Below are 26,152 nucleotides of genomic sequence, written 5' to 3'. Positions count from 1 at the left end.
GTACATCTTCACCAAAGAATGGAGACAGAATGCAGAGATTGCCCGAGCCTACCTAGAGAAAGCTTCTAAGCAGATCAAGAAGTGGGCAAATCAGGGGAGAAGACCACAACACTTCAACGAAGGTGACTTGGAGCTTGTTAAGCTCAATCCTAAACAGATCAGGAAACTACGGGGACGAGATAGGAGAATACTTCGCAAATATAAAGGACCAGTCCCATTCTTAGCCAAAGTCGGGAAGGCCTCTTACAAAATTGACCCTCCAGCTTGGATGAAAATGCATCATGTGTTTCACGTTAGCTGCCTCAAGCCATTCAATGCTGACACCGAAGATCCAAGAAGTTAGTCAACTAAAGCAAAATTGAAGATAGTGCAACCCAACAAACGTGAAGTTGAAGACATCCTTGCAAACAAAGAGTTCACATCTTCAAGGAAGAAGTGGCGAGAGTTCTTAGTTAAGTGGAAAGGCCTTGGCGACGAAGAAATCAACCAGGTTTCTACAAAAGATATGCAACCGTTTGTCAACAAAGTTGAAATGTACCTAGCGTCAAAGTCTGCGAGGACATCGACCACATAAGTGGGGGAGCATCACGAGTCGAGCTTATTCAGGGCATTATGCTTGCCTGTGACCGCTTGTCTCATGTGTTTGGGATGGGTTTCCATCATGTAAATACTAGCGTAGGGTTATTTTTCAAAGATTGTTTTTCCTTAACCTAAAAAAGGAAGTATGACTTCTCAGTCATATTGATGTTTCCTAGTGCTAGAGTGAGAATAGCGTAGAAAGCTCTTTAGGGGAGGGTGACTGTTCATCAACTTGTAAAACTCACTAGCCATGTCAACGTGTTTAGCCAACTTGCCTCCTTCGCTAGACACACATTGTTAACGGAGGTGTTGATAATGAATTACATTGCTTCAATGTTTACTGCTTAAGAGTCATTGCTTTTATAAGTTGCTTATTGCTTCCGCTCATATCTGATTGAATGACAATGAAAGTGTTTTGTTGGTGAATTTTGGTAAACGCTAGGCTAGCTAATTAAACAAGAGGGCTTTAGCTAGCACCGCATGGTCCATTCACAAAGGTGTGAAATATTCGGCCCATGACACATGGGCACGCATTGGCCAATGGTGCTTTGCAGCAAACATGCTAGCACAAGAATTAATTTATGGGCATTAAAGTGTGCCTAAGCCCATGGTTCAGGGTGAGCACAACCACCTAACCATTTAGGATCAGCTACCTAATGACTCAGCTATCAGGATATGATGGAAGCTTGAAGGCCAGCACCCAATTGGATAACTAGTGAGTTGTGTTGCTAGGGTTTAATACTACCAGATGCTATAATCTCAAAGATGATTTTTGTAACTCAAGTCAAAAGAGCAGCTAGCTGATGTCTTTACAAAATCTCTTGGCATTCTTTCACGCATTTCATTCTATTTCAATCCTAACTTGTTAAGCATTCTCCTATATCTTAAATATGGTTTAACCATAGAATAATATATTAATGAAGACGCATCACATATCACATATATTTCAAATACAATCAACGCAAACAGACTACCTTATCATTCCTCCGAGTTCAATAAAGATGCTTGGAAATCTTTTCTTGCTCATTTAGGATCAAAAGGAACGTATGCAGACCCCTTCAAGGTGGGACATGTAATGCATTTTGAACCATTAAGTTTACCAAAATCAATTTGTTCACAAAACTATTGATGACAGAGGATATCAAGCAAACTTCAATATGTAGAAATTTAAATTGGAGAAGGCACAGAGAAAACCAAAACTATCAGGGTTTGTTTGAAGGTAGACACCAAAGGAGAGGAACAAAGCATAGAGGCAGTGCTTTCAATTATATATGGTATCTTATCCATATCAATTCATACAATATGTCTCTGCTAATATTCCCTCTTTATGATGTTAGGAGTTGGTGTTTGGATAATTCAGGTGTTTTCTCCAATAGATCGTTCCATATTCATTCAATTCATTCTTTTCCTCGAGGAATGCTTTTTTAGCATCTATGTGAGTGCTCACTACATGGTGTTTTGGCAATATGGCATTCTATAATATTCAACGTGATTGGCAGGCTATTTTGACTTAGTATTGGATTTCTTTTTTGTATTAGCTTCTTCTCTGATGCAGCAGCAGCAGCAGCAATGAGAATTACTGCCAAGGGAGAAATTGGAAGATAAATACCGGAGAGGAGAGGGGAAGAAGAAGGACGAAATAAGAAGGAAGAAGAGGAGATACAATGGAGTGAATCACACTTTTAATTCAAATTCATCCAAAACTAACTTCCACATGAACTTCACATCCTGTTTATAAGAAAGCTTAAATTACAAAAAATTACACAAAACCTCAAATTTCATGAAATTATTAGAGAACCCCGAAAACATATGCATTACAAACAAACCAGAAATGCTCATAAGCTTTCTACAAATTAAACTAAACACAATTGGGTTTAGGACCCAACAATCCCTTGATTCAATTCTTCTAGTTTAGTCTCCAACAAGGGTCTACCCATAATCCGGCTTCTTGTCCTACTTCAAATTTCCTCCAGTTGAAAAAAAACCCAGCCTTGAACTTTGAATAGTGGAGAACCAAAAATAAAAAGTAATGAACTTCGACTCTTTGAAATCCGGTGCTCGAGTGATGCAAGAAACCTTGTTCCTTTGGTACCACCAAAGAAAAGAGTTGAATTGAGAATTAAAATCAACGAACACTTGGGGAATGACAAACTCAACAATACAATTTTTTGAAGAATTTGGGTGTCTTCAAACACATGCATTTACTTGCCTCTAGTGTCTTCAAGTTGAGTAACTTTGACATGATCAATATTGTAGTCTTGGTTGGTTGGTAGACCACACTTCAAAATGATCTTCTTATCATTATAGTGAAGGACATTTGTTCTCATGTCCTTGGTCACACTCAAGTCATCCAACTGCAAAAGATCAAAGAGCATATGGCCAATAGTTACCCATTTCGATAGGAACCAAACATCTTTAACAAACATGTAAAGTAGCGTCCAATTCAGGATACTCCATAAGGCTTTGGGGGAGGTTCCAAATAAAGGTATGATAAGGCTTGCAATTGCACTCAAGTTATAAGAAATGGCATTCCTTTTTCCAATAACTTGTCACAAAGTTGCTGGCTTTTTTTTTCACTGTAGCTGATCCCAGTCAAGCACGTTAATTCAAGGTAGTTTCTTGTCTAGAAGACTAAAAGAATATGCTGATGTGGCAGGTTCAATGACATGGCAGATTAGTTGTCAGATGATATGGCTAGGAGATGTGGCAGTGTGGTTAGTTGGGTTTAATGAACTTGGGTCAGGTATAGTGAAATAAAAGTTAAAGGCCTGATGTTGTTTATTGTAAGAAGGTGTGCTGGGTATTTTTTTTTTTTAAAAAGGCCCGAATTTTTTCCCCTTTGGTGTGATCTAATATATGAGGGCAAAATGGGCTAGCTAAAATTTGTTTTTTTTTTTTTAAATGGATTAGGGCTTGTTCAAAAGGGCCATGCTAGTTTTTTGAAGAGAGAAAACAAGAGTTGAACCTGGTCTACATTCTCACTTGCAGCACTCGGCACGTGACGCATGGGATTTCTCTAGCAAATTCCGGCTAAGACTCCCATTGATATGTGTCACGGTCTGAATATTTTCACACCTTTGTGAAAGACTGTGCGGCGCTAGCTAAAGCGCTCTTGCTTAACTAGTCAACCTATCGTTTACTAACATTCATCCACGAAACACTTTCATTAACATTCATTCAAATAGCAGCGGAAACAGTAATCAATTCATGAAATCCATGGCAAGTAAGCAGTAAACATAGAAGCAAATGTAATTCATTAACACTACATCCGTTGACATTGTGTGCTTAGCGAGGGAGGCACGTAGGCTAAACACGTTGACAAAAGCTAGTGAGTTTTACAATGACTAATGAACACTCACCCTCCCCTAAAGAGCTTTCTATGTCATTCTCACTCTGGCATTAGGAAACATCAAAGTGATCGAGGAGCCATACTGCCTTATTTGGCATACAATGAAATAAATACTGAAAAATAACCCTACACTAGTATTTACATAATGGAAACCCATCCCAAACACATGAGACAAGCCGTCACAAGCAAGCATTATGCTCTGAACAAGCTCAACTCGTGACATTCTCCCCCACTTATGCGGCCGACATCCTCGTAGACTTTGACGCTAAGTACACTTCAACTTTGTCCACGAACGATTGCATATCTTCCGCATAAACCCAGCTGATTTCTTCATCACCAAGGCCTTTCCACTTCACTAAGAACTAATTCCGCTTCTTCCTTGAGGATATGAACTCTCTGTCTGCAAGGATAACTTCAACTTCACGTCTGTCAAGTTGAACTGTACTCACTTCTGCTCTGGTTGACTGACTTTTGCTCGGATCATTGGTGTCGACATTGTACGGCTCGAGGCAGCTGACGTGAAACACAGAATGCACTTTCATCCAAGTTAGAGGGTCAATTCTGTAAGAGACCTTCTCGACTTTAGCAAAGATGGGGACTGGTCCTTCATATTTGCGAAGTAGTCTCCTATCTTGTGCTCGTAGTGACCTGATCTATTCAGGATTGAGCTTAACAAGCACCAAGTCACCAATGTTGAAGTGCTGCGGTTGTCTCCCTTGATCTGCCCCCTTCTTCATCCGCTTAGAAGCTTTCTTCAAGTAGGCTCGGGCAATCTCAGCATTTTGTCTCCATTCTCTGGTGAAGATGTACGCCCTAGGACTCTTTCCTCTATACGGCTCATCCACTATGTGAGGTAACAATGGCTGCTGCCCTGTAACAAGCTCAAAAGGGCTCTTGTTGGTTGTTGAGCTCTTTTGGGCATTGAAACAAAACCTGAGCCACATCAAGTAGTTGCACCTCTTCTAGTTGGCGTTGATGAAGTGGCACAAGTACTCTTCCAGTAGCCCATTGAATCTCTCCGTCAGCCCATCTGTCTGTGGGTGATAACTCGAAGAGATTTCAAGTTATGAACCGAGGATTATGAAAAGTTTTGTCCATTTGCCGGTGAATCTTGAGTCTCAATCACTAACAATGTCTTGGGGAACACCCCAATATTTCAAAATATTTTTGAAAAACAACTGTGATAGAATTATGGAGAGAAGCTTTGGAATTTAGAGGCTTTAAGATAAGTAGAAATAAAACAGAATATATGAAATGTAATTTTAGTAATGAAAGAAGGAATATTGGAGACAAAGTTAAACTTGACGACGAAGAAATAAATATCACTTGCAGATTTCAATATCTTGGATCTATTATGCAAGCTGAAGGAGAAATTGAAGATGATGTAATGCATAGAGTTAAAGCAGGTTGGGTAAAATGGAGAAGTGCTTCAAGTGTGCTATGTGATCGTAGAATACCCTTAAAATTGAAAGGGAAGTTTTATAGGACAGCTATAAGACCAGCTATGCTATATGGATCGGAATGTTGGGCGACGAAGAAACATAATATTCAAAAAGTAAAAGTTGCCGAGATGAGGATGCTTAGATGGATGAGGGGTATAACATTGAAAGATAAATTAAGGAATGAACATATTCGTGGTAAGTTAGGTGTAGCTCCTATAGAAGATAAGATAAAGGAGGGACGACTCAGATGGTATGGACACTTGCAACGTAGGCCTTATAGTGCACCTGTGAGAAAGAGTGACTTAGTTACTGTGGGGGGCAGTAGAAGGGGTAGGGATAGACCAAAAATAACTTGGGAGGAGATAGATTTAATATTCTTGAATCTATCAAAAGAAATGGTCCATGATCGCATAAATTGACGGAAAAGGATTCATATAGCCGACCCCAATTAGTGGGAATAAGGCTTGGTTTTGTTGTTGTGTTGTTGTAACTGTGTCGTCTTCTCTGCCGAACTGTACTTTGGTGCAGCTATGAATGTACCATACTTCGAAAACCTGTCTATGATAACAAGTATAGACTCTGCATCTCCCACTCTGGGCAGGTTGGTGATGAAGTCCAATGAGACACTTTCCCACGGTTTGGACGGTACTAGTAGGGGCTCCAACAACCCTGCAATTTTCCTATGCTCCACCTTGTCTTGTTGGCAAGTAAGACACGTTCGGGTATAATCAACCACATCATCACGCATGTGCGGCCAATAGTACCCCTGCTTCAGTAAGGCCAAAGTGCGCTCCCATCCTGGATGTCCAGCCCACATGGTATCATGACATTCCTTCAACAATGTCTTCCTTAGATCCCCAGCTCATGGCACAAAGAACCGGTTACCATGGGTCATCAGCAATCCATCTTCCATCCAGAACTGTCGTGCCTTACCTTCTTCACTAAGCTTCATTAAGTTCTACGCAACTAGATCTTTGGCTAAGTTCTCCTTGATGCACTCCCGCCTCGTTGTGGTAACAGCACTCACAGTCAAAGGTGCTACCATCTGTAAGGCCGCCAGCTTGGCCTTCCTACTCAGTGCATTCACGACTTGGTTCAATCGCCCCGCCTTGTGCTCAAAGGAAAAATCAAATTCTGCCAAGAATTCCTGCCATTGGCCCTGCTTAGGTGTCAACTTTGGCTATGTGAAGAAAAAACTAACACCCGAGTTATCTATTTTCACCACAAACCTTGACCCAAGTAAGTAATGCCCCCACACGCGAAGACAATGTATCACCGCTAGCATCTCCTTCTCTTGAGCTATGTACTTCTGTTCTGCTACACTAAGCTCACGGCTTTCGTACGCAACAGGATGTCCCTCCTGTAACAAGACTCCTCCAAGGGAGAAGTCTGATGCACCTGTCTATACCTTAAAGGGTTTCATGACATCCAGAAGAGCAAGTACCGGATCTCTCATCATGGCATCCTTCAAGTCATCAAAGGCTCCCTGACACTTCTCTATCCAGTTCCACCCATGACCCTTCTTCAGTAGTTCAGTCATAGGATCCGTTCTCCATGAATACCCCTTTACGAACTTCCTGTAGTAGTTGGCAAGGCCAAGAAAGGAACGCAACTCCCTCACTATCGTTGGGATCTTTCGTTCTTGAATTGCCCTTACCTTCTCCATATCCATCCTGATATGACCTTGTTCAATCACATAACCAAGGAATTTGATGCTCCTCTGAGCGAAAGAGCACTTCTCTTTCTTCACATACAGAATGTTCCCCTTCAGCTTGTCGAACACCTTCCGTAGATGCTCTTTATGTTCCTCCAAAGTGGAACTGTTGACAACAATATCATCCAGATACACCACGACAAACTTGTCAAGGCACTCACGAAAAACCTGGTCATCAAAGTACAGAATGTTGCAGGCTCATTCATCAACCCGAATGGCATCACCAAGAATTCATATGCCCCATACCATGTCACACAAGTAGTCTTCGGCTCATCCCCATCAGCAATCCTCACCTGATAGTAGCCAGACCTCAAGTCAAGTTTAGTGAAGTACTTGGCATGACTCAACTGATCCAACAAATCAGCAATCAACAGAACAGGATACTTGTTGCGCACTGTCACCTTGTTGAGCGCGCGGTAGTCTACACACATCCACAGGGTCCCATCATGTTTCTTCTGAAATAGCACCGGTGCTCCGAACGGTGCTTTGGAAGGGTGAACATATTACGCTTCCAATAACTCATCAAGTTGCTTCCTCAATTCAACTAGCTCTGGAGGCACCATCCGATATAGCCCTTTCGCAGGTGGTTTCACACTTGGAAACAGCGATCTCATGCTCCACACCCTGTAGTGGAGGCAATTTATGAGGCAACTTATCAGGCATCACCTCATTGTACTCATCCAACACCACTTGGATGGTCGTAGGCACCAGCCCTTGGCCTACTTCTTCATCTACCACCACCGTGGCTAGATATGTCTGCTCTCCCTTTCTCAAACCCTTCTTGAGTTGCATGGCTGAAAGGAACTTCCCATCGTCTCCTTTCAGTGCAACAGTTTTAACTATGCACAGGTGATCCCCCATCAGACATAGGGAACCAACCGAAGGCATCAGCACTGCCTTCGTCCCCCTTAGGAACTCCATTCACAAAATGACTGGAAAGTCATCCAATGGCACTGCTGTGAAATTCACATGACCTTCCCACTGCTCAAGCTTCATAGTAACTTGCTTGGCTACTCCCAGAGTAGGCTGGGCTACAGAATTAACCGCTATCATGCATCTTGTATTCTTCTCTCAGGATAAGTTGAGTCTCCAAGCTTCCAGTTGCGAAACAAAGCTATGGGTAGCCCTGATATCCACCATAGCGCGGGAACTCTTCCCATTGATTCTCCAGTCCACAAACATTAGCCCTCTGGCTCATGTAACATTTGGGGCTTTAGCCTGCTTTTCCAATGCGCTCACCTGCCGCATTGCACCCATCCTCGGGGTATCATCCTCTTCCCCATCGTCTTCCACTACCAATTCTGCAATGGAAGCCTGTAAAGCATTAAGTGTTGCTTTGTGAGGGCACTCAAAAACTCTATAAGAATCTCGACACAAGTAACACTCAAGTTTACCCTTTCCCTTGGGTGTGTTGAACCCTCAAGACGACAAAGCTTCTTTTGAGGTTGATGCTTTATAGTCAGCTCCCCCACTCTTGGGTTTACCTTTCTTGAAAGACTTTCCATTGTTTCCCTCTCCGCCAGACCCTTTGGACGAAGCGGTATTCTCCCCAACGTAGTCAGTCAAGCATTCTGTAGCAGCTTGTGCAGTAGACAAGTCTTAAACTCTTTGTCTAGGAAGTTCAATTCTTGCCCACAGTTTCATCCCCTCTAGAAAATATAACAACTTGTCCTTCTCCAACATATCCATGATATCCAACATCAAAGCAGAAAATTGTTTCACGTATTCCCTGATTGACCTAGTATGCTTGAGGTCTCTCAGCTTTTTCCTTGCATTATACTCAACATTCTCAGGAAAGAATTGGGCCTTGAGCTCTCTCTTCAAGTCTGCCCAACTATCAATTACAAAGCTTCCATTTTCAAAGTCATTGTACTTAGCACGCCACCACAGTTTGGCATCACCAACCAAGTACATGGTTGTAGTATCCACTTTCACCTGTTCTGAGGCCATCCTCACAACACGAAAATAATGTTCCATATCAAACAAGAAATTCTCCAACTCCTTGGCATCACAAGCACCCCCTACGCCCTGGGTTCCGGTACCTCGGTCTTGCTTACTCCCAAAGTGTCGGAGTCCCCCATAGCAAGAACCATCATATTCACCTTTGCATCCAGATCAACCATCCGGGCCTGCAAAGTTTCCACAGTGGTGAAAGTCCTTTGACATTTCACTTGTCAAACTTGTTTGATGCTGGTGTGATCCCATCACTTCATCAACAAGTCCCCTCAGTTGGGCCATCTCATTGGCCATATTGTTGGATGTTTCTTCAACCTGCGCTTCTAGCACGCTAATCCTCTCGGCATTGTTTGGTGCCATGGTCACTCACCAAAGCTTTCCAAATCCCACAATGAAGGCAACTAAATTCTCGTAGCAACTGAGCCTTGGCTCTTATACCAAGTGTCACGGTCTGACTATTTTCACACCTTTGTGAAGGTCCATGCGGCGCTAGCTAAAGCACTCTTGCTTAACTAGTCAGCCTATCGTTTACCCACATTCATCCACGAAACACTTTCATTAACATTCATTCAAATAGCAGCGGAAACAGTAATCAATTCATGAAAGTCGTGGCAAGTAAGCAGTAAACATTGAAGCAAACGTAATTCATTAACACCACCTCCGTTGACATTGTGTGCTTAGCGAGGGAAGCAAGTAGGCTAAACACGTTGACAAAAGCTAGTAAGTTTTACAATGACTAATGAACACTCATCCTCCCCTAAAGAGCTTTCTATGTCATTCTCACTCTGGCATTAAGAAACATCAAAGCGACCAAGGAGTCATACTGCCTTATTTGGCATACAATGAAACAAATACTGGAAAATAACCCTACATTAGTATTTACATGATGGAAACCCATCCCAAACACACGAGACAAGCAGTCACATGCAAGCATAATGCCCCGAACAAGCTTAGCTCATGACAATATGGCAGGTCAAAAGATGGGGAACTCAACCATGCTGGTAATGTTGCCTGAAGATTCTGGCAAAATTAGAAAGCAAGAGGAGCAGCAGTTGATAGAGTTTCCGGTGGCGCATGAGGCATCTCTAGTCATTAGATGTCAACAAAATTTTGGGGAAAATCCTTCCATCCCTTTGGGGGTCTTTGTCTCTGATGGTGGTGGAGGACTCACAAATGGTACTTGGAAAGTGGTGTTCAAAATTGAAGAGCAGTGGCTGCAATTTTTTTTCCCGAAATCTAGGACTGGTAACTGAATATTTGTGGACAGTGCAAAGAGGGGAAACCGACAGAAAGCATGATTCAGATTACTGAATAAATAATTCCTTGATTTTGGCTAATTATTCTTGAATACTTGTTGCCTTGGAATAAATGGAATAAACATCATCTCTTTGTTTCTCAAGCCTCTAGTGAGTTAGAGTGCCCAAAAACCAATGTATTTGACACAGGTTGATTTTAATTCAAATTCATCAAAAACTAATTTCCACATGGCTTTCACAGTTTTTCACACCTTATTTAGAAAGCCCAACTTACAAGAAATTACACATAAAAACCCTTAAAAAATATATGAAATTAAAAAAAAAAATCCCTGAAAACACACATAAAAAATATATGAAATTAAAAAAAAAATCCCTGAAAAACACACATATATTACAAACCTTAACCACATATAGGCCTACTAAAAATTAAACTAAACATAATTGGGTTTAGGACACCCAACAAGCCCTTGATACAATTCTTCTAAGTCAGGTGTTTTTTTTTTACAGCACAATTTTCATTGATAGGAAAAGAATTTACAAGAGGGAGAGAGTTAGGCATCTCCAGAAAAAGCTCTGGAACAAACCAGAAATAAACAAAAAAAAAATAAGGAGAGAAAAGATCAACAAGCTAGCATGTTCCTCCAATATTTGAACCTCCTGAAAACTAACCCCTCTGAAAAATCCAAGCCAGCACACTACAGTAAGGCCAAATACTGAATTTTATCTCAAACCAGCACCCAATTTATTTTAACTTTTTTCATACGAAATCCATGCATTGTGCTCCAGCCATATTCATCATAAAACTGCAAATATGTTACACTTCCATAATACTGTCCTATCCTTCCTTCTCCCAGAGCCTGCAAGTGTAATGGCTAACAAGTCTTCAACCGAACAAGGACATACCCAGATCTCTCGCATAATACCAAAAAAATTACTCCAGATTCTCCAAGCAAATTCGCATGCAAAAGAAGATGAGAAGCAATCTCAGAGTTCTTGCAACAAAGCACACATACATCAAGAGAGAATCTCCTGATTTAGAGCAAGTTATTAGTATTTATTTTGTTAAGCACAGCCAACCAAGTGAAAGGAGCCTTGGCCTTCCAAATAATTGGATAGCGCGGAAACGAAGAATTGGAGATTCCAGGAAACCAAAGGACTACTCAGATCACACACAAAGAAAGAAATGGCTCTATTTTTCTTGGAGCACAAACAAAAGGGACGAGGGAAAAAAGTGGAAAAGAAGCATTCCCCAGCTATGGGTCTTTCCAGAAACGGATACGTGAACCACTCCCCACTTCAAGTTTAATGTGAGGTGTGAATCAAGGATAAATCCCCAAAGTAAGTCATAATTTAACATTGGTATTCCCCCCCCCCCAAAAAAAAAAAAATCTCCTCCAACCCAAACTTACTTCTTACTAATCTATGCCAAAGGGAGGATTCTTTTAGAGGCAAGCACCACAACCATTTAGCTAAAAGAGCAGTGTTTTTAGACACCAATTTACCTATACACAACCCCCCCCCCCCTTTTTTTTTTTTTCCATGGACTCCCCAAAGAACATCTTAATTTTACATTGGTATCCCACCCATTCTCATCCAATGCAAACATACATCTATTACTCTATGTCAAAAGGAGGATTCTTCTATAGGGAAGTGTCATAACTATTTAGCTAAAAGAGCAATGTTTTTAGATGCCAACTTACCCAGACCCAGCCACCCCCCCCCCCCCTCCCTTTTCCTTCTTAGACCTACAAACCTCTTCCCAGCTAACTATGATCCCTGTGGACCCCACACCAGACCACAAAAAGTCCTCATAACTCTCTCAAGCTCGTTACTAACCCCCACGAGAATCTTAAAAGCAAACAGGAAATATAGCAGAAAGCTAGAAAACCAATCCTGAATCAGGATTATTCTTCCCCCAAAAGGAAAAAAGAGGCCTCCTTCCCACTAATCTCTTTGCCACCCTTCCCTACCACATTCCAGAAGTCTGCAGATTAACCCCTAGAGGTACCCCTAGGTAAGCCAAAGGCCAATCCAGAATGCCACACCCACTCCAGTCACCCACTTCCTGACACACTCCACATGCACATTCAAAGCTGCTAAACCACTCTTCCCCATATTAATTTTAAGACCAGACACCTTAAAAATTTGGAGAATACCCACGATTTCCTAAACGAAAAACTAAAATCATCAAGGAAGAAAATGGCATTGTCAGCAAACTAGAGATGAGATACCACGACTACCTCTCTCCCTTCTAAACCTCCACCAACCCCCCCTCCCCAGCCCTATCTACCATCCTAATCAAAACATCACCATCCCATGGTTCCACTTCTTGTCTTGCATCATTCTGTTTCCTCTTTCATTTTTTGAGGATTCCTAATCCTTTTATTGTACATCCTCCTTTAATAAATTTCTTTTAAGATAAAAAATATATAAATATATATTTCCTTTTTGAACTTCTATGTATTTTTCTTGGACAGGTATCTCCAATTTCTCTTTTTATCATTCCTGTTAACAGGAAAGAATCAGAACTCTTAGAAATAGCATATTTAATTTTAAATACAATGGTAAAGCCACAAACAACTTACATTCCAATCATGCTAGGCCTCTCAGTAGATACGTCCCATGCCAAAAGTGAACCACGTCTATCACCAACAAAAATCCATTCCAATCTTGGATGGAAAGCAAAAGCACCAGCCCCAATGAGCTTATTAAAGGTATTATCAACTGCAATAACAAAGAAAAAAGTTGGGATATGATACATACATGTGTGAGTGTGCATTGTTCAATAAAAGGCTAATCCATCCAAATCTCAATAAGAAAGATGAAGTGTTACTCCCATCTCACGTTGTAGTGTGTATTGAACAGCATATGATTGAATGTTGTAAGCTCGAATTAATCCATCTGCATAAGCTACATACTGAAACCAGGAACATAAACAGATACTAAGAATATAAAAGTCTAGAGCTTTGCACTTATTAACCAGATACCAACAGAACAAAGAAGAGACTTCAATTGAGACATAAAGTTACCAACAAAGGAAGGCGAGGATGGCAAGCAAGATTGAAAATAGGTTTCTTTAAATCCGTTTTTATTTTTGTCGGTGGTCGCACCCCTTCAACAGTTCCAACAACTTCAAGTATCCAAAACAGCTAAAGATTAGAAACACAGCTACTATGCACGATTAAACACAAAGAACGCTGCTAAGTAATGAAGTGGCAACAGAAACTTCTAAGCTGTAAGAACAGTGACTAGTAACTATTTTAGGAATTTTTTAAATTATTTAATAAATTAAAAGAAAACAACCAATAAACCTGTTACACTCATCCGTCGATAGAAACCAAAAAATGCAACAGGTTGGAAAGGTGTTAAAGCAAGATGAACTTCTGTATCTGAAGATATCTGTTCCATCCTTTTTTCAGGTGAATGCAATACACAAGTCTGCTCACTGTCAAAATCACAAGATCGAATTGTGCAATCCTGTATAATTGGGAAAAGTATTAGTATCGCATAAAAAAACATGATTGAGACAACAATCCATAACAAAATTAAAGGCTAAATAAGCATAATCCTTAGAAATAAAGTAATAACAAAATTCATAAAGAAACAGCAAACAGGTGAAACAAATGCACAGTAGATAATCAACAATGACCAGCAAAAAACAGGACAACATAGAAACAATAAATATAACCAAAAAAATTTTGATTGTTAATGGGAGGAGGAGATCAAAATGGTAATAATTCAACAACACTGAGTATAGAAGAAGTGAACATCAGTGTAGCTGTGTTAGCAATGTGTTCTGTCATATGCATTATATAGGCAAGCTTCAACTATTATTTCAACAATTAAAGCAAGGAGCAGAAGCAACAAGAACCATTATCATTATTAAGTGTAAATATTGGTGGTTTAAACCCAAACCCAACCCAAAAAATTTGCAAGCTTGAGAACAAGTTCCCGTGCTCAAAGTATTGGTTAAAAAGCCCCAATCCAACCTAGCTTTTCATGAGCCCAGCCACTCAAAAAACCCAGGCAATCGAACAATGTAAATTGATTTATTACACTAAATGTAACATTTGCAAAACAATTGTATTTACATGCATTAGTTACTAGTAGTCTAGTACTACTATTTTCATTAACTTCTAACAATTTTAAGACGAGAAATTACTTTGCCCATCATATATAAAATAGTACCAATATCAAAACAAGATGCAACATTATAATTCTGCAATGTTATAATTGCAAACAGGCTTACGTTCAATTTAGTTTTTTTTAGATTAAAAAAATTAAAGAGAAGAAAAGAGTGATTACTACAAAGGGAAAATGTTAAAGCTTGATATATATTGTTGGCCGAAAACCTAACACCTTTAGCTTTTTGGTCAAGTGGTTCCTTAACATGGTATCAAACCTACGGTTGCCAAGAGGTCCAGTGTTCTATTCTTGTTATTTGCATTTATCATTCTTTTTTGGGATAAACAAAGAAAGTTATTAGAAGGAAGAAAGAATAACATGAAAAGAAAAGAAAGACCACATGGAGAACAATGCATCCTCCAATAGGTCAAGGAATACAACATAAGAAAAAAGAAAGATCTAAAGAATTATAAAGCATTTCAAGAGGGCCCTTTTAGTTAGGAAAACATTTCCCATTTTCAATTTTCAGTTTTCCAAAGAATTATAAAAAATTTAGGTTATTTTTTAGTTTTCAAGAGTCGTATTAAAAAGGTAGAAAATAGAGTTTGCTTAAATGTGCAAAACATTTTTCATTTTTTATTTCTACATTTCAAAATAATTGCAAAAAAAGGACAACTTGTTTTTCAATTTTCCAAAAATTATATAAGGTAATATTTAGGATCAGGGATTTTAAGGCTTGAATTTGGATTTTGTGAATTTAAAGAAATTCAATATATAATCACACAAATTAATGTCCAAGATCCGAATTCCATGCTCCTATACTCAAATAGTGCAAAAATTGTTTTTTCATTTAGTTCATATAAATGTTGTAAAAATGAATAATTCGCTAACTTTTTCGTAATTTTTTGGAAAATTAAAATGAAAAATGAAAATTGTTTTCCCCGACTAAATGTGCCCTTAGTATCTCTGTGAATCTTCTAAAGAAATATAGTGAACACCAAAGTGTGCAAAATAAAAATACAAAACCACTATGCACAAAACCAAGTTTATGCAGCTAGTAGCAAGTAGCAACAGCCTAAACAAATATGTCACTCCTCTCTAACCAAATGCACCAAATGATGGTAAGAACAGTACATCTCCACAAAGCTTTCTGCTCCTCCCCCTGGCAAAACTTCTAGAATTAACAGAATAAAAGCATCCAAAGAACACATCGAATTATCCCCATGAACTCCAAACAAATTATTCCAAATAAACCATGCAAAAGGACAATGTAAAAACAAATGTAAGCAAGTCTCTCTGCTCCCAAAACAAAGGACACAGACATCAGCAATAGGGCCTTATTTGGACTCCACTTCTAAAACAAATCATTAGTATTGATTTTATTAAGAATGGAAGTCCAAGTAAAAGCCTTTATTTTTTAAGAAATGTCTGCTTTCCAAATAATGGAATAAAAGAAGAAAAGGTCATCATTAGGAACCTAAGTCAAATGAAATAAGAAATTCTTGCAAGAAAACTGTCAGATTACCACTTTACCTAAAAGCTAGATTACCACTTCACCTAAAAAGCTTAAGCTATATCAAGCTTTAACACCCCCGCACGTGCCGCTCGATAACACGTGGAGAGATAAACACATGATAAATAACACCCATTATAATACATATCAAATACATTCTACTGACCATAACACCCTTAATAACTCTCACTTACTAACATAACACTAGTGCACTAATAATACTAAAAGACTAAAATAAACATTAACAAATATCCAAAAAGTAAAGGCTGCAAAAATGAGGGAGCTAAAATGATTGAGTGGTATAAATCTAAAAGAAAACATTAGAAATGAACACATTTGTTGCAATTCAAGCATAGGACCTGTACCAAAAGATAAGATAAGGGCACTTAACATCATCTGCAAACTTGCAATATAGACCAAATAATGCTCTAGTGAGCCCAGGTGATTAGTGTGATTAGATTCAGTTGGATGGAGAGAGGTAGACCTAGGATAACTCAACTGAGATAGTAAGGATTTGACAGCATTCCACTTTCTGAGTATATTGCCCTAGGTTATGCAAAATGGCGAAAGTGGACTGACTCAACTAGTGTGAGTTAGGCTTGTTTGTTGTTGTTGTTGCTTCAACCCTTACCTAAGTTTTATTAATATCTCACTTTTGAAAGCATGCTTTCAACTATGATTAAAAAAATTTTAAATAAAATTAAAAATAAAAAAACAACAAAATTGAGAGAAACATAATATTTATGTAACAAATTTTAATAATTTAATCCAATCCATACAATTCAACCTACCCCAAATTTGAATTTGCATCTTAAGCCTAAGATAGGTTAGGTTGGGCCTACACAACCTCTTCAAACTTTTAAGTTTAGCTTGGTCCGCCTGCAAGCCAGGTCCAGCCAATTAGCCCACGTTGAACTTTTATTATAATGTACAAATCAAACAAGCTGGTTGTGGAAGAATCAAGAAGCCCACCCAGCAACCCTAAATCTGGACACATCCAAATGTATTTCAACAACCCTAAATCTTCATCCAAATTTCTACCATAAAAAATATGCCAAGCTCTAGATATCCTAATCATTGTCACCAGTAATTACACTATCATCCACATACACAGCAAGCCAAATTGTTCCAATAACAGTATAGTGAGAGCAACAGAACTCAAAGTGATCTACCACACACTCTTCAAGGCCAAACTCAAGTAGCAATACACTAAACCTATCAAACCATGCTCTAGGAGGTAGCTTTGAGACAATTCAAAGATTTCTTGAAATGACATACCAGTGCTAACTCCCCCTAAGCAACAACCCTACAAAGGCATTCTTCACATCTAACAAATGCAAAGGCCAATGACAAGTGGTGACTAAGGAGATAAAAAGTTGAACCGATTCAAGTTTGGCAACTGGGGAGAATGTGTCAAAATAGTCCAACCCAAACACCTAAGTAATTCCTTTGGCAACGAAACAGGCCTCAAACTATCAAGATTGACCTTCACAATCTACACCCAGCAACATCCAACCAATAACGCACCAAGTATGATTGTCCAGTAAGGCACACATCTCTTCAACCATTGTAGCACTACATCTCTACCTAGAGTGAGGAAAGGCTTCAAACACAAACTTGGAAAGAGAAACAATCAAGAGTGACAACAAAAGGTGGCAAGAAATCATAACCACCAAGATTAGAGATTGGTTATTGGGTACAAGGGCATTTACCATTCTAGCAGCAAGAGGTAGGTAAATATCATGGGAAGTCAGATCATCAAACAAGGAAATCAAAGGCATAGCATTAGGATCTTGTGGGGTTCTCCTCCCTTAAGTCATTGCTGCACGTATACCTGCACATGAGAACTATACACGTAACTAGAAGGATTAAACTGAGATGTCAACGTAAGAGAAGGACTATGGTAAGACAATAGAGTGGAATCTCGAAGACTAGCCAAAGGAAACAACCCATTAAGGTGATCAAGACTAGGATATTGATGTAATATGTTGTAGAATCAAAGAAGATAACACGAGTATAGAAAAGAAATGATGCAAAGTACCCTTTTTGAATATAAAAGTAACCCTAAAAATACATTTGATAGAACGAGGATCCGCCTTATCCACTCCTTGAGTTAACTGATGGACAAAGGTTACACACCCAAATATACAAGAAGCTAATGAGGCCAAAGAAGTACTCAAAAAGAGACCAAGTAGTCAAGATCTTAACTTCTGATTTCAACTAAAATTTTGAAGCTCCAAAAGTACAAAAATTTCTATGGAAATTTAGATTTCAATAACAATTTTGATTTCGATTTGAAAAAATGATGGAAATTAGTAGTGAGGCATGAAATTCTTTTATGAAACTTTAGAAATGGTTAATAGACATGACAATATAACTCCTAGGACTAATATATTACAAATTAAATACATCTATGTTGTGTATAAGGTGCAATAGTTGTAGTAAAATATGTGTATTAAAATATTAGGTTAATATAAATGAAATTCATAAATCAATTAAATATTATTTATTATACAAATAAAAATAATTTAGACACTAGTGGGAAAATAAAATGTTGTAGAAAGTTTAATTTTTCATGTAATTTCAAAAGCCCTTAATAATCTTTTGTTTCAATAAATATATATATATATTTAAAAAAAATAACTTAAAGAGAATTTCACTTTGCGTCCAAATGTCACATTTGAATTCCAAGGAAATTTCATTCTATAGTTAAAATTTTGACAAGTTTCGCTAAAATTTCAAGATTGCGATAAATTTTGGATGATTCTTTGAAATTTTGATGGAAATTATGCAAGATGAAAATTGAATGTCATTTTGATTTCGAGGGTGACAGAAAGCAGAAATTTAGATGAAAATTTCAATAATTTCATGGAAATTTAAGACCATGCGGGTAGTTATATCACCACTAGGGGAAAAATATAAAAGAGCAACAAGCGAGCACCACATCACTCCAAAATACTTGAGAACATTCATCTAATATGGTACAATTGTCTTCAAGGATACGTCTCTTTTTCCTCTCTAGTCTCTACAACTCCATTTTGTTGTGTGTGGGCTGAAGATGACTAATAAATCACACCACATTTAGTCATATAGGTAGTGAATTGGGCAATGAAGTTCTAGATAAGAACAAAAGGCACAAAAGATCTAGCTTAACTTCAAACAGTACTTTACTAAATCAAATCAAATCATCATTGCGTAGTCATCTACAAAAAGTGACAAATATCTAAAACTCAACTTTGACATAACACAACTAGGGCCCAAACATTGTAACAAATTAACATGAAAGGGCTAATCCCCCATTTATTGACTTGGGAAGCAAACAAGACATAATGGTGCTTCCACAAATAACAAGACTCGCACTCAAGGCCAGACATAGAACTCAAAGTAGAAACCAATTGTTTTAACTTGTTCAACAAACAGATGACCAACCCGCCGATGAATTTGAAGTGGAGCAGAGCACAGCAAAAGCAGCACAAAACAGGCAGTGAGGGGAGATAGCTACACAAAGTAGTGAGGTCCACCAACCTCATGTCCTCCGCCAATTGTGTTCCTCACTTCAAATCCTCAACAACAATAAAGTCAAGAAAGAATGTTATGGAACAATTCAAGGATTTTGTGACCTTGCTAGCTAACATAAGATTTAAGGGAAACTTAAGAATATACAAAACAAAAGAAAGGGAGAGATAGAGAGTAGGATTTACCGTCCTTATTCTTTATACTGCGGTAATGGATCCATCAACAAGGATACATGAGGTAAGTCTTCAGTATACTCAAGGGCAGAAAAATAAATTAATTATACATGTTATATGGTTAATAGTAGTTGAATCAATAGCCAAGGACTAGTGGAAGAGGTATGGGACGACAGATCATCTACGAGACTACCTATCTGAACAAGAAATGCAATGGGAAGAGCAGTTTATTAGGACGCATGATAATGTCGGATCTCCCAATACACCTCTTCTGAAGAACATGCAGTTGCTGCCAGCAGCTGAACCAGTAAGAGAGGAACATGCAGCAAATGCATTGGCGATGCATGTCGATTTGCATGAAGATCCCAAAACTGCTCAAATCGTGTGACCACCTCATCCACAATGAGTATACTAGTTAGAGAGACCCCTACCATGTCTGTTCCTTCCTCCACAACAACTTGGCCCCACTAGGAACTTCAGCTACTACCCAGTTGATCAGAACCACCTTTCAAAACAAATTCATTCTCAGGTCTAGAGGTTGGAATGCAAGAACAAAGAGCTGAGGAATGGATGGTGGATGCGGCACAAAATACGCAAGAATAAACATTAGGAATGGCAACTTTGCACTATGAATGGGACCGGACCAAATAGAACTCAGGGTTTTAAACCCACTAGGACTCCAAGACTGTCATCTACTCCCTTTGTCATTGCATGTCATGAACATCGGCTGCTATAGGTGGCATTATGTTGAGCTCTTCATGGATGCGCTTCATCACTATGAAGAACTCAGTGACACTCTTATCTCTCTCTCCGTTGTACAGATAATACATGCAGCTCTGGAGTATAGGAGTTTGGACAGTCTAAAATTTCCCTGCATACATCCAGATGCATACACATTCACGCAATATAGAGCTCCATCAAGTTCCACAATAGATAGACAATCGATGCACCTTCCTACTCTCAACTTCTTCCTGTTCCATTGCCATTCAGTCAAGACTGAAACAAGTGCTCAGGCTTCTCAGTATGTTAAATGGATCACATTAGATCGCTGCACATAGTTACTTCCATTCCTGTGGCAATGAAAAAGGAGACATGCTTTTAGGATTTATGGTCTCCTCCCAACACACACGAGAGTACGTGACTTAGACCAACAGCAAACGGCATAAAACGAAAAAAAACACAAACACAACAACATAACACAGTTCCAAGCCCCAATGAACCCAGCTAATACCAAGCTATCATTCCGGCAGTGTCACACATGAACAACTAAAAGGTTGGATCTTTAGACTATATTTGGACTGAACTCCATACCCCAAAACGTGAGAAGATGGTTTATAGAGGCTCAAATCATATGGAGCCAGATCAAACTAAAAATATCTATCTATGAAGGTGCTAGCACATCTAGTCAGAGCTTCCAGTGTTCAACCAATGTGTGAAGGGGCTTGAAAAATCAGCAGAGTATATGGGTGGCTGTCGTGTTACTATTGCAAAATCTCAAGGGATTAGTGTTTCTGAACATGCAGTGTCGTCCACAATTTTTCCAGCTAATGTTGTTTTCTCCGATGGCTGTTGAGTTGGTTTCAGGCCCGCTGTTGCACACACAGCTCTCCTACAGTGGTAAACTTGCAGAGGATTGTGAGTTTTAGGGGCTTGGTTTGACAATGGCTACAGCAATAGGGTTAAGGTTCGGGACCATGCCCTGTTACCAAGTTAACAATATTGTGTAATTGGAAAACCTAATCACGGCAATAGGTCTCTCTTTCTATCTATAATATATGTTAAGGACATCACAATAACCATAATAACCTTTCTAACTATCAGCTACTAACATAGATAATAATGCTAAATAACCATGACAACACGAAGAGGAGGGTAAGTCATTCCTTGAACAAATATAAAAATGTAAGGATGAAAATAAAACATTAAGAGCTAACAAAGCAAAGCATTCCAATCCCTTTGCATCACTCAAAGATACTCCTCAGAAAAACCCATTCGTAAGACACAAATAGGTACAAGAAAGGGAACCCTACTCTAAAACCAGGCTTGCAAGAGCTAAAGAACCCTTGAAGATTCTAGCATTGCATTGTAATCAAAAGCAAATCACAAAACCTATATAATAGATCACGAGACAAAAGATTGCCAAAGGAGGGAAATCCACTGCTACCCATAGATAACAAGTTACTCTAAATGCCACAAGAATATGAACAACGCAAAAATAAATATGAGCAACTCTCCTTACAAAATAAAGCATGAATACATCAGGTGATAGTGATCTATTTTGCCTTCTTTGAAGGAAATTATAAGTCTTTACTCTATTAAGGATTTTTGCCCCTAAAATATTAGGAATATAGTCCAAGAAAAAGACATAATTTTAGAGGGCATCTTAGTCTCCCAAATAAAAGAATGCAATAAAAATAAAGCCCACCACCACAAACAAGAGTCAAAAGAGTGAAGAAAGACTTGCAAAAGCATCCAAAACCCAACTCCTTTCATTCAACAAAAGATTAAAATCTTTCATCTCTCTTATTCGGAATCATGATAAGATGTAAATTTCATGAAGCTATGCTCCCATGAGTTGAGAAAAAATAGGAGCAACATGGAGATTATAATCAACCCCCAAAAAAAATCAAAAAGAAAAAAGAACTTTCATGGATTAATGAAACGAGACACAAATACAGCAATAGCAAGTTTTTGGGCATATCCTCCTCTTTTAACCATCAAATTTTCCTTCATTAGCTTTCCCTGTATAAATCATTAAAACAGAGAATACATCTACCATGTTCTTGTGTATACTCCGATCTTGTAGTCTAGTTAATGTGTCCATTACCTAAACCCTCCAGCATTCTAAAAACATGCATGCAGACACACCCACATGTGCACACACTCACGCGCACACATACATCCTCTTCCCCCACACACCACATCCTCCTTCATAATTCTTTATTTGATATTATGCTATTTTTCCACAATTTCCTATTCCAGATGTTCAGGTGTCTCAAACACATGTCCAAGCTTGTCAAAAGAGTACCCTATCCAACCGATACCTCTACACTTTCATTGTCCCATGCCACTTAGATTCAAACAATATGAGAGGGACAAGAGTTATATTTAACCAACCTCCAAACAACATCAAACAATGAGAGCCAAATTGCAATGAGCCATATAAAACAAAGAAGTGATTCATCAATGAGATGCTTGGACTATTATATTAACAGCATCATACACACACATTTGCCCTTTAGGAGTGCCCAACACTTACTCAATTTTGTGTCATTTTTCATAATGTACACGACAACAGTTACTAAATGCGTAATTTCAAAGTCCAAGAACAAGAAGTTGTGTCAAATTACTAGATAAGAAAACAATATAAACCACTAAAAGCCTAAAACCACATTATCAGCATAACTCTCCACAAAAAATTTGCGTAGTAGTTCAGTCAACTACAATTGTATTCAATGAAAATTATAAAATAAACAAAAAACAGGCCACATCACATGCATTAAACAAATGCAAAACCAGTTATTCACATAGTACACAAAAATCAGCAAGATTAAATAGTGCACTTGCAGATCCCATATTTAGCAATATTGCTAAACTATTGTTCATTAGATAATTCAGCCTTGAGATATTGGGACACCTGCAATTAAACCAAGATGCTCAATACAAAAGGTGCCATCTTAGATTTTCATTTTTGTACCATATCAAAATAAATTTTATCAAGAGACAAAAGGATAAAAAAAAAATGGAGGACAAGAAGTCCATCAACTACAAAGAATAAAAGGAAAGAAGAGAACGCAGTATTACTGCAATGCAAACATCTTAAATGAATAAGTTATGAAAGGACCAACCTCGAGGATAGCAATCACAGCATGGCCACTTGTAGGACTATAAGACATTCGAACAATAGGTGAACCAATATCAATGGAAGAGATCTTGCTTCCAGTCAGTGCATCAAACTCTGTGCGCCAAAAAAAAAGCATGATGCGGAAAATTCCATAATAATGATAAGGAAGCAAAGAGATCTTTAAGAAAAATATACTCTGGGAAGAAAATAATAATATAGTCTACAAATGCAATTGTTTCAAGCAAAATCACAGCGAAATTGTGATGTTAGGCTTCCCTGTCAAGTGAAAAATTTATGAACATAACAAAAATGATACAGGAGAAGTCTACATTTTTTTTTTTTTAATAAATTTGAAGATAAAAAGAAGGAAGAAAAATCAACAAAGAAAAAGAGAGAGATTTTCGTGCCTAGGGCGGGGGTGTGCATCACTCAATTCAAATTAACCGACCTCTTTGCGCGGTACAACAACACTCCAATTTATAGGAAACACAAATACTAAGAAAATTACAAAAATCAATTTCTCTAAAAAGCAATCAAGAATTTTTATTTCTCTCATGAACAATCAACAAAGTGAGGAGATGGCAAGAGGATAGGATCAAGATTGGGCTCTTGTCTAAAAGTCCAATTTGATAATGTGGCAGGTTACTGACACGAAGCAGTGTTGTGGAGTTTAATGGGCTTATCTGGGTATGATAAAAGAGAAGACAAGGGTCTGGGTCATTTGATACAAGGAGCATTGTGCCAAATAAAGAAGAGAGCCTGGGTCACCCTTTTTTTTGGCTGGGCTGAGTGGAAAAGCTGAAGTGGGCTAAATGTTTTCCTTCATGGGATGAGTTCGAATACAGAGAAGAGATTTTTTTTTTCCCCCCACTTTTAGGATGCTCCTTTTTTTTACCTTTTCTTTATGCAGCTGACCCGTCTTTGTGAGAAATTAAAAATAAGCAAGTATATAAAAGGCAGGTATAAACAAAGTAGTTGAAAAGTACTATCATTTCAATTTCTATTTAGCTTTTATAGGATTTTCCAAAGAAAAGAGAGAGAGACTGGAGAACAGTGACTTGAAGGGAAAGAAGAGGTGGTGGATCAAAGGTGCACTAATACTAAATGATGTAAAATATAGGGGAAACACGGGAAGAAGATATTAATGTGGGACACTAGAGGGAGTGGGAGATTTGGGGGGGAATGCAGAGCCACCCCATTCAATCCAACCCTTTTCACAGTACAACCACTTTCTAGTCTACAGTAGAGATGAAAAATGGGAAATTTTCAAACAAGCACATGACACCAAGCACCAATCATTTCATAGATGCAAACAATAAAAAATTAAAAACAAAATTGGCTATAGACAATTTAAAGATGGAAGTTTGTTACCATGCCCAAAACATTCACTCATCCCAATGCAATTATTTAGCTGAATATACTGTCAAACCACAAAAATTGTGCCAATCTCTCTTTAAAAGTTACTGCACACATGCCACTGGTCCACCTAAGGACACGTTCAACCATCCCATTGAAATGCATTCATCATTTTTGGTTTCATCATATATTGATTGCCAAATATCATTGTTTGATCAATGGTATGGAAAAGTCCTCACGAAGAGAGGGGGGGGGGGGGGAGGAGAAATTAAGGGTATCTCTGGCCATCGATTGAAGCTTTAAAATTCCCACCTAAAACAAGAAAATTAACTTAAGTTGTTGCTATTACAACCTGTTATAATTTATTTTTTTTGGAATGCCCCCTCATTCCAACATTTCACAATTGCCTACACGCATTGCTAACATTCTGCCATGCAAGGTAGAAAAATTTTAGTCTTCAGTTTTTCACTATCGAACCTCAATCTACAAGTGCATAATATTCAACCAGAAAATGAAAGTTGAGAGAAAGTGGGGCAGGGATGTTCACCAATGATGAAATTTCCAATTGCGGCCGCAACAAGCGCTTGACTGGGGTGAAATGTGGCGGCGTGAGGCTGCAAGGGCTTCGGGCCAGAACCAACATGGCGAAGATCCAGATGATGTATCGTCGCCCACTCCATCAAACCTCCTCAAACCCACTACAGTATGAAGATCATGTTTACAATTGTTAACACACATATACATATACATACACTGATCAGTCGGATAGATCTACACACACGAATAGAGAGAGAAAACGGAAATGGGTGTTGTGGTTCTTACCTGCCCGACTACGACGCGAAGGGGGAGCTCCTGGACAGAAAGAAAGAACTTAGAGGTCTTAAGCAAGATCTTCCCTCTCTTTGTCGGGGACAAGGGACTGCTGGGACCGTGACGGTTCAGACTACAGAGAGGCACCTACAGTTGCCCACCCCGTTGGAACGGTCTCCCCGTATGTGGAAGCAATCGTAGCACACCGGACGGGTCGGCCTGATTCGGTTTACCCAACCATTGCCCCAGAACCATTAAAGCTACGTTCAGAACTCAGAAAAAACATTAGAGAGAAAAAGAAAAATATTAAAAAATAAATAAAATAAAAAATATACCAAATTTATAAATAAAAGTTTGTTTTATATATTATTGATATCTAGTTTTATCTAATCTTTAGTTATGTTAAAATAAACTTTTATTTTTTACGGTATTTTATATAGAAGGAAAATATAGGGAAAAATAAATTTTCTTTTTATTTTTCTTTCCTTTCCTTTTCCCAAACAAAATCCTTAATCTAAA

The 26,152-nt window shown here is 38.5% G+C and overlaps 1 protein-coding gene across 1 annotated transcript in view; it reads right to left on the bottom strand.

Annotated features, from left to right (window-relative positions):
• LOC131149253 (uncharacterized) overlaps nucleotides 1–25,887 on the bottom strand; it is a 144,226-nt gene extending 118,339 nt beyond the window's left edge. Inside the window, exons 1-7 of the mRNA XM_058099539.1 lie at nucleotides 25,646–25,887; nucleotides 25,371–25,521; nucleotides 23,472–23,581; nucleotides 13,608–13,773; nucleotides 13,326–13,426; nucleotides 13,141–13,213; nucleotides 12,882–13,020 (exon numbers count right to left, since the gene is read on the bottom strand). Of these exons, the coding sequence (XP_057955522.1) occupies nucleotides 12,882–13,020; nucleotides 13,141–13,213; nucleotides 13,326–13,426; nucleotides 13,608–13,773; nucleotides 23,472–23,581; nucleotides 25,371–25,503 (722 nt within the window). The 5' untranslated portion in view covers nucleotides 25,504–25,521; nucleotides 25,646–25,887. The remainder of the gene's footprint in view (nucleotides 1–12,881; nucleotides 13,021–13,140; nucleotides 13,214–13,325; nucleotides 13,427–13,607; nucleotides 13,774–23,471; nucleotides 23,582–25,370; nucleotides 25,522–25,645) is intronic.
• Between the last annotated feature and the right edge of the window lie 265 nt (nucleotides 25,888–26,152).

Source organism: Malania oleifera, chromosome 2 (assembly GCF_029873635.1).
Source record: "Malania oleifera isolate guangnan ecotype guangnan chromosome 2, ASM2987363v1, whole genome shotgun sequence".
In the NCBI taxonomy this organism is placed as follows: domain Eukaryota; kingdom Viridiplantae; phylum Streptophyta; class Magnoliopsida; order Santalales; family Ximeniaceae; genus Malania; species Malania oleifera.
Note: the sequence above shows the minus strand (reverse complement) of the source record. Positions and strands in the feature narration are given on the sequence as shown.